Here is a 13233-nt window from a genome sequence, read left to right as displayed (position 1 = left end):
TTTAATTTTGAGAATTTTATAGAGATTCATTTAAGAAACAAGAAGTAAATAGATGGAATAATTGATGAAAGAACCCAACACCCCTAAAAATAATAATACACAAATTTCTAAGTTCCATCTCTAAATTCTTTAAAATTGTACAAAAATTAACTTAATAGATAAAGCCAAGGAGAAAGACATCCCAATTTGATGAAGGAGAAGATGAGATGGACTACGAAGAGAGAGAGAGAGAGAGTTGCCGGAACGGGAGCAACATAGATGAAGTGGATGGCTAGATGATTGAAAAGATGAAGAGTCGTAGCATAAGAAGGCTTAGGTTTTTTATTGGGAAAATAGATGTTAGAGGATGAGATGATTGGATAAATGACAAGGAAAAAATAAAATAAAGTGCATATATAATGATAATAATACCTAATTATATATATAAATGAATAAATAAATGATATAATATTAATAGTAATGGTACGGTACGGTATACACTGGTAATGGTTTTGAATATCATTACCGTACTGAAAATATATAATACGGTACAAATACCGTACCATTACCAATGGTACAAATTTTTTGGCACAACTTTGGTATGGTACGGTTGGTAATTTGGCAAAAAATTCTTCCCTGCAGATCTAATAACTTCCTGATGTGGGGTTGGGGTTGGTGGGTACGAAGGGGGCATGCCTTAGCCTAGCTTGCTGAAGTTACTAGCCTACTGTGGTAGTACCTTTTACCCAAATGAAACAAGAGGTTAATGTGTTTCCGATTAGGACCTTTCGGCCGATTATTAAGTGGCTGAGGGCAGTTTCTATCGAAGACGAACAAATAATACTTTAGTTGTACCATTTTTTTTGGTTTTTTTTAACTCGTCTTGTCACGATATTTTTCTTGTTTTTTTATTGATAATATCCATATATTTTTGTTGATTATAATTTATAAACTATATACAAAATGTCCGAGTTCGAATCATTTTCTCTTTAATACTTTTCTAATTTAAGTCGTTACCCCTTTAATTTAAATTAGTTTTAAATAAAAACATTTAGTGTTTCTAGTGTTTAAAATATTCACGAAATTATCGATATTTTTATCAAAATATTCCAAAAATCATGAATTAATATGGAAAGGGGGTGAAATGCAAACTTCACCTTATATTGAGAACATATAGCAATTATAAAAATTTCGTCATAACCCATTGCAGATTTCGAACTTTAAATTTTTTTCTTTGAGAAATTTTTCTCTAATTTCGATTAAATTTGAATGAGTTTGTTATAAATAGACAAAAGTTAGAGAGATAACCTTTCTAAGGACATGAGCGAAGCAGGTGCAAAATATCACACTATGACTTTAGTAGCTATAACACAAAAAAGGATGGCAGATAAAGAGAGGGAGGGATACTGATATTATTTCTCTTACTTTCTTTCGCAGTGCATTTGATAATAGACAGAGTGCTCTATTTATAGAGCGACTCTCGTAACTACAACCATCAAAATACAATGATGATACTTTTGAAAGTATCAAACACTATTACTCACTATTACTAAGTATTTGGGCATTCTTTTGAGTAGGCATTCACCCACTAATTCTATAACAGAGTTGATATACTCACTTCATTGTAAATTTCTTTAATGATCAATATTGTTTGATAAATTTAACTATGTTTTCATAAATTTGCATATCGTTAATTTTAATGTTGAAAGCATCTAATTGCCTACGTTCCAATCAATCCATCAGTTGAAATAATAACAAATTTTTGTTTTGCAGTCGAAGTCTCTAAATCAAGCCTCATATCAAGAATCTAGAGGGGTCCGACTCTTTTGAGCCTTTTATTTCTTGAATCATTATTCACCATCCACTTGTCAGAACTAGGAATGCCCGACCAATTTTGATATGCTTTTTACTTTATTTATTTTTCCGTAATCCATATTATTTAAAATTATCATTTTGTCCTAGTCGCAATTGTTTTTTGTTTTCTTTTTTGTTTTGGCAACTTCCAATCCAATGTGCTTGGCTGCTATCTTAGGCAACTTTCAGTAAATTGTGATATAGAAAAGAAGATGAAAAAGATGACCACTTCTCAAATATTATATGTTAAAGTGGAGGAATACTTGAAAAAAAAAAAAAAAAAAACTCCTTCCACTTGTGCTACATATAGTGTACTGACATGTGTTCCTAACACATTAAAAAATTTATGCTCGTTTTACAAGTGAATCACTTGTTCATTGATTTTTGGAGAGAAAACTGTCATTCCTCGTATAAATCTTTGGGATCTTGGAAATTGTTTTATGTTGAGACAATGGACTTCAATTTTGGTTTTGAACTTCTTGTTTCCACAAACTTATGAGAAAAAAAGAGCCTTCCTAATTTCGCACACTTGGAAATATCATGTTTGCGCGTGTAAAGTGAATTCAAGTATTCATGTTTGTGAAACTTACAAACGAAGAAACAATACAAGAACGACAAACCTTACCACTCTTCTTTCACATTATTATCATGCCTTGTGAGTTTTCCGAAAGATTTTTCAGTAGTGTGTCATAAAAATGGTCTAGTAAACCAAGTATTATAATACAGGAGGTTGAATACTGAAAAAAATAATTTTAACTACTTATATAATGATACTTAATGTACCAAATCGTTTTTCAACACTGAAAAATTTCTCGTGTATTGCGATGCATTATTTTCAGTGTCCTGGGATTTCATCCACACAAGAATAAGTGGACTCGTAAAGTCTATAAAGCATGGTGGAGTGCTGGCTGAGGCATTAGTGAGAACTTGACCCACCTAATTCATCGACATTTTCCTTCTTTTCTTTTTCCTTCATCTTTTTATTTTCTCTTTGCCCTTCCGAGACATTTACGAGTGACAAAAAGGTAAAAATGAACCACTTTTGCCTCGTCGTGTACAAGGGGAGGTGCAAAGTTTGAGTTTTGTTGACCAGCTGCGTTTTTGGTAAAAATGAACGACTTTTGACTCTTGCTTGGTCTTCCTCGAAGAATTGTGTGTAACATTCCTGATGATCTGTAGCGGTTTTGGTTTTGTGTTGGTTGGGTTCGTGGCAATGGCCATGCATGTGCACCGCTAGTTCTGATGCATGTTTCTTCTTGTTGTGACCTGAATTAGTGAATCAATTTTCAAACCTCTGTCATCAATTTCAAAACTTAAGCCATCAATTTCAATTCCCCTTTCCCATCCTCCACATCCATGGTTTTATTCCTTCATTCTCCTACCCTTCCCAGCTGGCTCCGGGTTTCCTCGACCCCACATATTTGCGGATCTTCAGTCACTCTCCTTCATCGCGTTTTGACGCAATTCTCTCGGGAAGTGCATACCTTTTTAAGAGGATTTTTGTCAAACTAACCACTTCACTTAATGAGGATATTGACATATTTTTCAAAGAATGATCAAAAGGTTTACGGTGGACAAACTCGGAGACTACTTTTATTGATTTTCATTATCAGAAAACAAAGTGAAGAGTTTTGTCAATTTCATGAAACATTTTAGTGAAAAAGCCTAGAACAAATAAAACCTAGGATCCCCCTTAGCCACTACTTATTCAATATGCCAATCCCTTTGTTCACACCACCACCTCCCATGGATAAAAAAATACGTTTTGCTCCGACTCGGGTGTTCACACCGCCACCTTCCATGAATTTGTCCTCGGTGGCTTTGTTGCCCCCAGTGACCTTGTTGTTGGTGGGTCATCTTTCACTAGCTTTCTTTGGTTTGTGGTTGTTGTTTTGATCTACATGGTGCTTTGTGGAGGTTGTTGGAGTCGTCCTTTCCATCATTTTTGCGGATTTGGTTGGCTGTTTCGAATTCTGTTCCGCGATAGCAGTTCAAGCAGGATTGTAGGGTTCTTTGTTTGGTTTTTCTGTTCTGGGCTCAAAACTTTGTTTTGGCGGTCCAAATCCTTTTTTTTTTTTTTTTTTTTTTTTGTTTGTTTTTATTTATTTTAACTGGACCTCTTTTCTTTGTAATTTGGTGTGCTGTTAGCAATAAATTTACCTTTTATAAAGGAAGACGTATTATTCATGATAATTACTGTTACTTATCCATGAATACTAGTTTCAAATAACTTTTTCATACCTTGGTTGGTTATAAATATATATGAATCACACATTCATTCATACAATAATTGAATGTGGTGCAAAAGGGAAGTTAATAATGGTAAAGGTAATCAATGGTTCAAATTTTTGAGTGAGATAATAAATGCGTCACGTCGTGTTAATAATTTAGAATTCATGTGATAATACGCGTTATAACTATTAATAATATATATACATAAATTTGTCATTGATCCATGTCATATTATAACTATTTGACATGGCTTGCTAGTGCTGCTATTATAGTGCTTACTACATAATGATGTCAGCGTAGGACGTCCATGCATGCTGGACCTGCAGGAATATGGAATCGTGAATTTTGATTCAAGTAGTAATTAGCAGGCCAATGGTGGTCCACTCTAACTTTGATATTTAGGTCGTTGTGTTATGCTAATTGCTAAAAGAGTTTAATTAGGTCTGTCTTATCAGTTCAAACAACCCAAAAAATTCAAACCCATAAGAAAAATCAAACCAATACTTTGAAAAATTAAACCAATATTTGTATTTTATTGCAGATATAGGCAGATTTGGAGAAGATATGCATGGCTGGGAGAAAGCAATTCCTGTCAAATATCGTTGATCAAGTTTTCCAAGCTAGAAACTACGTAGTACGTACGCTTATTTCCTAGTTGCATATTTAGATGTCCCTTTTACAAGTCAATACTAATTAAATCATCACCTCGATTACAAAATCATAATATTTAGGGCAACGACTCATACTCTAGACATCGTACTAGTAATCACTTTGAACCTCATGTTCTACGCTATACGTGTCAAATTTTAAAATGTTTAGATATAGTGGGTGCCAGTAGGCCAAAAGGAGAGATTGTTTAGCATTCATAACACTGCAGTAACCATCACATGTCATTATATAATTGACGGGACCGATTGAAATTTTTTTTTTCTTCTCCATTTGTATAATAAGGATGTTCCTATTATACAAAATTTAAGGGAAATGGTAGGCAGACTAAATTTGTAGACAAAATTTTATAAACTAAATGATATGAAAGTTGATGATTGGATTATTACTTAAAAGTTGATAATATGTTCGTTTCTATTGGTAACACATCATTTAATTTACAAATTTACTTGATAAATTTAATCTCTTTAGCACTTTTCTAAAATTTATGACGTTGGGAACAAAAACGTCATTATAGGATCTTACCCATAAAGTTTTTATTTTTATTTTTTATTTATTCAAACGATGTCACTCTCTCCCATGACGTTTTGACGTGTAGTTTAAAAAACGTCATGGGTAAGATCCTTTTGATGACGTTTCTGTTCTAAACGACATAAGTTTTACTTCATTAAAACGCAATTTTCTTGTAGTGTAAGTGAGACCACACCTTTAAAAATTTAACCCCATTTTCATAAAAAATCAAGCTAATTTTGTCTTTTTCTCCATTTTTCTCTTTACTTGTTGGATTGATAATTTAATACTCATTCATATTAACAAAAGTACGCAACTCAATATGAATATAAACATGAGATCGGGAGTAAGCAAACAAAGAAGGGGCAGGAAAACTTAATAACTCAACTAGAATTTTGTAAATATTTCAACAGGATTAATATATATACTAAATTTTCAACTTGGAAATGGGTGAGAGAGGGTATGTGCCCCCTCTACTTATATTTTCTCAAGCTCTAAACACATGAAAATATTCCGAAATTATTCTTGACGTACATACGAAACATTACTTAATATCTTTATTTGGTTGTGAAACACATAACCTATCCACTTTGTTTATGTGTATAAGAATTACAATTGTATCTGTTGGTGATCTTTAATTAGCAATGGTTCTCCTAATAAATGTAGAACCAAACAAGGATATCAAAGAGCTTTGTAGGGCAAAGTACGATTACGCTTGTAAGCTGGGAGAATTCTTATTGAATTGAAATAGTAATTATGGCTATTAATAGCCTTACATCAAAACAGGAATGAGAATAACGGCCCACGATTTTACAGGACCTAAAATCGTGGTAAGTGACTAAATCATAAACAGAAAACAAACTTGTCGCTCAAGTATAGGAGGGTTATTAGCACGACCTGGAATAAAACCCCAAAAACAAGGAACCCTATCAACTAGGAAATCCCAACAACTTCAACACTAAATCATTGGCAACCAGCAGGTGCAAATCCAACCTTTCCACCAGCGACGTCATACACTACCTGCAACCTCTTCTGTTGAACGTTCCCAATAATCCCGACACTCCTATCATCTTTGTTTCCGGCAAAGGCCAAGCAAAACTGCGAAGCACTCTGCTGGACTAATATCCCCGCTTCGTCCACATCTACCGTAACCCCATTGCCAAACACAAACCCTATTGTTGGTAAGGTTATCGTTTTGAATCCACTGAAGTCGTAACACGTGTCCAGCAGGGGAGAAATCGACTTAGCAGTTGGGTACCTCGTCATCGCTTCTCGAAATGCGTCCCGCAGCGCTGTGTACGCTGTGGCTGGGAGGCGCGTGATGACCGTCCCCGAGTCGATGATTGTCCCCGAAGTCGAAAATACTGAAGCCGAAATTGGCAGTTGACTCCCACCGATGTTGATACCGACCAGTCCGAGGCTGTAATACGACTCGCCTTGAGATAATGTGGTGAGCGGCGTGAACTTGACGGCGTTACCTGAACGTCCGTTGTCGGAGTTGCCTAAGCTGAGGTAACCGGTGGAGCTTGAAGTGGAGGGGAGGCAGTAGGAGAAGAATCTGTTGTACTTCTGAGCGGTTTGTTCAACAAGGGAGATCTTGCTTCGATCGAGACCGAGCAAACCGGCGATGCCCCTAAATAAGCCTTGGTTATTCTGGCCGCAGCCGAAGACGAAACCAGTAAAAACATCTGTTGAAGTCAAAGTTAACTTCTCGCTGGCAAAGAAGCCGAATGTGAAGGAGTTGTCTCCAAACAGTTCGCGGTAAACACAGGTGGAGGCGGAACAATTGCTATAGACACCGGAGGCTGCAAGTTGAGAACACGCGGCGGAGTTGCAGGAGATGTTGGAGTAAGAGGTAGAGAGAGAAGGGTCGAAGATGGGATCTTTCTGTTGGTAACAAGATACAGAACATGGTCGGCACTGTGTCCAAGTGAGACCGCTGCCGGTGTCGAATGCAAGCGAGAGTTGCTTCTGGGGCGAGCCCAAGCCCACACTGACGATGTAGTTTCCATAACCAAGTACGTTGCCGGACTGGGCAGGAATCACGGTGGCGTCAGATTGTGCAAGTGGGTCGGGGAGTCTGTAATTACGGTTTGGGTCGTTGAAATGGGAGTGGATTGAGTTGACTCGGGCTTCGTCTTGCTTGAGGATTTGTATGTGATATTCATCTTGATCGGAAGGATTACTGTTTGATTTGAGTTGGTGGACTTGGTTGCATGGGCCATGTTTGTGGACCACTTTCAGTACGGATGCCGCCTTATTGTCATGACCTGAATTGAAAAATGTATAGGTTTGTTATTACACACATTTTTTTTTTAACAAATGATATTATCTGCATATTACGTAATCCCAGTTACTTTTATGAAATATAATATGTATATATGGGAACATAATGGTGACACAAGCTGTTTTTACACATGTTTTTTTATGGATCCCCTTCGTAATATATTTCATTGATCTAAACCGTCTATCTTTTAAGTTTTCCCTTAAAGATTTTGTATACAAAAAATGACCCAGATCTGAAATCATATGACCGTTGGATTAACGATTTAGGTTTTTTTTTTTTTTTTTTTGTAGAACCGTATTCGTCAATTTTTTTTTCACTAAAAGATAGACGGTTCAGATCGTTAAAATACATGACGGAATGTGTACAAAATTAAAAAGGGGTGTGCTATCCACACACCCTTTTTTTACTTTTCACACACCCTTTGTTAATTTTTGTTCGTAGAAATTCTTTAATTCATCCGATCCGACGGCCAAAAATTAGAATGGTGTGTGAGAAGTTAAAGGAGGTGTGTGGATATCACACCCCAATTAAAAATAGAAATATACGATACAAATTTTACCCATAAATATAAACATACCAAATGTAACATTTTTGAAACTAAATAGATTTATTTGAAAAATTAAACTTAAATATGCTAACATGTAAATATTTCATTACTAAAATACCGACATGGATAAAAATAAAAAAATAAAAACTTGATCAAAAATTAAAATAAAATAAGATTTCAATCGATGAAATAGAAAAATAAGATTTTAATTGATTTTTAATATTTTTAGAAAATATAAAATGAGCATTAAAAAAATAAATACATATAATTAGGTAATTGGACTCACTCCTAAAATATTTCCATGCACTTAGCACTCATTCAACACCATGCATGCAATGATCCATATATAAAGCAAGTAGAATACGCTCCATTGAGATTGAAAAGACAACATATGCGTGCATGGATAGAGGAGTTAGCTAGGGAGAGATATGGGATCGACCATTGGTGGAGGGTCTGCAGGTGTTTGCTGGTAGAAGAGAGATGACTTCAACTGTGTAAGTACGTGAAGGGAGGTTGGTTTTTGTATCTCTTACTGCCAAAGAGCAGAGAATTAGGCATAGATATGCTGATAAACCAATGGAAAATCTAAGGAAGGAGGAGGAGCTAGAAATGGGAGTTGCCATGGATAGCAGATTAGCAAGTCTTCTTGCTATTTCCTCTAGATTATGTTGCTCCTGTAAGCATACGATCTCAACCTTATACTAATTGGAAATTTGGAAGACATGCAGGGATGGCGACTGTGTTGTCGGGTTCAATTAATTTTCTGTTGAAAGGTCACATAGCATGATCAATTGGTGATTACCCACCACCGCTCAACTCGTCATAGTCCATAGAGACCGTATATACACCTAGGGCTGGAAAAAATTTCCGAAATTTTCGGGATGATATACCGAACCGATCCCAAAATTTCGGTACCGTATTATCCCCTCAAATTTTTAGTAATCTCGTACCGAACCAAAAATAAATACTATATATGATAATATTTATATACATATATATGTATTATACGTTTGAATTGTTGCTAACTACTAGCAGCAGTATAATTGATGTGGTTTATAGGTACTAACCCAAACCCTTTATGCCCACATCTGTAGGTACAAACCTCCCACACACACACTCACCCATTGCTACTTCTCAACCAAATGTGTCTATTTCTTCGACACGAAATCAAAAAATTGCATTGTAAGTTTTCGAACATATTAGGTTTGTAACTTATATTTTTGCTTTTGGGTTTGTTACTTATTTTATTTTGGTTGCATGTGAATTTGACTTGGTATGAAAGATTGGTATTTCAATTTGTATAAAATTTGGGAATACCGAACCATCCCGAAATGACACGTCCCGATCCTGATGTCCGTGAGACATTGGAATGGTCATGTGTTGGCCGACACCCGAGGATGACGAAAGCCATTTATTGAAAACATGAGAACTAAAATATGAATAAGATAAAAGAATTTAAATATAATTAATATGCAAATGAGGAATGTGTTCAGAGCACACAACTAATTAGAACTCTAAAAGAAATAATATAAAATTGAATGAATAAAAGAATGGGTTCTACACCTAGAGGACTCGAAGATGCTGATGCAGAAGTGTCTTGATGCGGGGACGCTTTTCATTCCAATTTTCCTATTTCTTGTTCGGAAAAAAAGTTGAACCAATTCCGGCAATTCCGGGAATTCCGTATTCAAGTCAATGATGCATTACATTAATTATATTCATAAATTTTTTTATAAAATAATAAAAATCTCAAAATATTTAATTCTATTTTTTTATTATTTCTTATTAATTTAATAAAAAAATAAAGTAAAAGCGGGTAGCGGGAATCGAACCCGCATCGTTAGCTTGGAAGGCTAGGGGTTATAGTCGACGTTGATTCATCATTTTTAACGTCTCTAATTCAAAACTGAACGTGAAACTTTGGTTTCATTCGGCTCCTTTATGGAAGATGTATAAATTCCTATATTAAGACATGAACGAAAAAAAAAATTCCACCCATAACATCTATGTCAGCTTTTCTGTCTGAATGTATTCAGAACAACCCGCTTTCTAGACGATCCCTATAGAAAAGAGGGGGATTATATTATAACAACCTTTCTAGTTACTTCGTTCTCTATTTCTATGTGAGAGAATCCTTAGGAAAAGCATTTTGTTTCTACCGAGCTAAAACAATTTGTCGATGTCTCTAGTAAACCAAAGTCATTGTTTAATAGCCATTTTGCTTCAATTTCCGTAATACAAATTCCAAATTAAAGATTTAGTTACGATTAGAAAGCCACTTTCTATCTTTATCCATGGATCCTTTACTCATACTTATTCAATTAGAAGTATTGATCTAATAAAAAAAAAAAAATTATGTTTCGTAATCTCATAATCCAATTTTTCAATTTTTAATTGATTCTTGGATACAAATCACGAGAATGTATATTCTTCCTCGAATTTTTCATTGAGAGGTAAAGGATTAAATCCTTTTAAGAAATAAAGTTTTTGGTCGGAATGAAATATTAATCAAACCGAAAGACCCCTTAACTATATAAAGGATTATAGAACGAATCACACTTTTACCACTAAACTATACCCGCTACAATCCGATTATTGTATATAAATGAACCTTTTGTTGAACAAGAAAATGGGTCGTAATAAAAAGTTAAAAGAGCCATATCTAACTTTGGTAAGAGTCAGTTCATCGAAATAGAAAATTTATGAAGAATTCAGTTGGAATAAATTTCCTACCATTTGTATTCCTTTTACTTTTTTTACTTTCAAAATACGAACACGGAAATAATTGAAATATTTCTTTGATTGAAAGAGTATTCTTCATATATATTTATTATTCATAGAATACATTACTCAACTAAAATCCAAGAGAATTTCGAAATGAAGATATTTTTCATTTCTATTTCAATTTAAAAATAAAATTTTAAATTGAAATAGTGAAATTTTAAATAAAAAAAACTTTGCCGACTTTGCCGAACGATCTATAAAAAAAAGTGATACTGTTTAGTTCCTAAACTCAATTAGTAGTACTTCTAGAGTCCACTCCTTCCCCATACTACTAGTGAAAGGGAAAACGTAAAGACTACCATTAAAGCAGCCCAAGCGAGATTTACTATATCCATGTGAATTATGTCCTCTATCTCTATGAAGGAATTATTCAATTATTGTTCACTAATAAATAATAGGGGAATCACTGGCGCAGAGTCAAAAAGTTATTCTGACCCAACACCGTTGATGAAACAATCCAATAAATCCAATTATAACAAGTTCTTATACGATTTCTAGTATAATTAGAAAAGATTAAGCCCAAGCAAAATATGCGGAAACCCCCTTGGAAGTATCAAAGAAATGATACTAAGATGTAGAAAAAAACCTATTCCTTATTTTGTTGCTCTTCATTTAGTTAAGTAAAAAGTATAAAAATAGAGAAGGAAGATAGATCACCATCTATCACATACCCTATTTCTTTCCTTCTTTACCACACCACCTTTCCCATTTGATTTTGATCTAATCCTTACTGTCTCCCTATTGTCTCTATGAAACAATGGGAAGACGTCCTATTATGTTCTTGACTAGGGGGTTAAGAAAAAATAAAAATTGATTTTTGTACTGTAATTAGATCTATTAGAAATATATTTTAAGTAAAAGCCAATTAGACGTTCAATCAATATTAATTAGATTGAATGCCGGAACACTCAAAGACTTACATGAATATGTATACAAAGCATCTTTCGGCCTTTTCGAAACTATAAATTTAATTCTATTTCTGTCCTGCTATCCAATCTAATTAAAGACCCGGTCAGTAGACACTCCATTAGTAATGGAAGGACTATCACGATTTACCTGTTCCTTTTCACTAATAGAACTAATAGATATAGGATCTTTCCTTTAATTCTATACGCAAGGGGATTTACAGCCTTTTAGAGAACAGAACCCCCAGATACTTAGAATCAAGCAAGTATCAAAAATCCTTTTCCTCCACTTGCTTCTGCTGGAAAAAATTTTGCAAATTATATCAGCAAAACATAAGAAGGTATTTCTATTCTTTTGTTGATCAGGCGACACCCGGATTTGAACTGGGGAAAAAGGATTTGCAGTCCCCCGCCTTACCGCTCGGCCATGCCGCCAAAATGATACAAAATATATGAAAAAATTTTCCTTTTGCCTTGTATTTTGAATCTGAATCCCGTTTCCTTAATTCCTTGTTTAAAAGAAATCTTTCTTTTTTGTTTGGGTTGGATCCACCCCTTCGATTGATTGTATAGTTTTTTAAAACACACAATATCTAAAAATTTAACTTACCCTTTTTCAATTGATTCTATTAAAAAACAAAATTTGGATTTTTCAGTCACAAAAGCAAAACAAACTGGAACCGTTAACTATTAATTAATGAATGATTCTTGAATTTGAATCCAAAATTGCGTTTACTTAATGATATAAGAAAAGACAAATTGATACATAACCAATCAAATCAGTATTTATTTTTTGAAAAATAAAAATCCTTCCCAATTTCAATTATAACAGCAATTATGGGTATATGTAAATCCCAGAACATAAATTGTTACACAATATTATCTAATTGGGGATCTTATCTGTATATGATGCCCATTAAGTAATTTTCAGGAAATTCTCATGCTTAAATTTTCAAATTTTTTCTTTGAATAGAAAATATAAATTATAATAGAGCATGACATGTTCTGTCCTGAATAGAGCTGTAATGAAAGGGAAGCAGCATATGTATATATAGATAGCTATAGTTATATTTAGATCTGCACATGTTTATTAATCAAAATTGGCCTTTTTACTTATACACTTCAATTATACACTTCAATCATATTCTACTTCTACAAATTCTACTAAAAAAAATAGGTAAAAATATCTCTCTTCTCTGCGATTTTTTTTTTTTTTTAACAATGAACCAATGAATCCACGAAAAAATCTGAACTTGGTGGTTAAACTCTACTGCGGTGACGATACTGTAGGGGAGGTCCTGCGGAAAAATAGCTCGACGCCAGGATGATAAAAAGCTTAACACCTCTCATTCTTATTACTTTTTCAATATGAAAAAAAAATGGAAAATGAAAAGGTCGTCTTATTCAAAACCCCAATCCAATTATGAAATCCCTTCTCTCCCACTTCACACCTCGGAACGCACCGTTCT

General features: G+C 34.2%; 1 protein-coding gene and 1 non-coding gene across 2 annotated transcripts; both read right to left on the bottom strand.

Moving 5' to 3' along the window:
• Positions 1 to 5950: 5950 nt before the first annotated feature.
• LOC137718430 (aspartyl protease family protein At5g10770) lies at positions 5951 to 8759 on the bottom strand. Its single transcript, XM_068457980.2, has 2 exons — positions 8515 to 8759; positions 5951 to 7511 (listed from the first exon to the last, which is right to left on the bottom strand). The coding sequence occupies exons 1-2, from the start codon at positions 8696 to 8698 to the stop codon at positions 6205 to 6207; spliced, it is 1491 nt and encodes a 496-aa protein (XP_068314081.2). The 5' UTR covers positions 8699 to 8759; the 3' UTR covers positions 5951 to 6204.
• Positions 8760 to 12128: 3369 nt separating this feature from the next.
• Positions 12129 to 12199, bottom strand: TRNAC-GCA (transfer RNA cysteine (anticodon GCA)). The gene has a single exon. It is a non-coding gene; the product is annotated as a tRNA-Cys (tRNA).
• Between the last annotated feature and the right edge of the window lie 1034 nt (positions 12200 to 13233).

Source organism: Pyrus communis, chromosome 8 (assembly GCF_041283825.1).
Source record: "Pyrus communis isolate YQ-2024b chromosome 8, ASM4128382v1, whole genome shotgun sequence".
NCBI lineage: Eukaryota > Viridiplantae > Streptophyta > Magnoliopsida > Rosales > Rosaceae > Pyrus > Pyrus communis.
The sequence above is the reverse complement of the archived record's forward strand: the minus strand, read 5'-3'. Positions and strand labels throughout refer to the sequence as shown.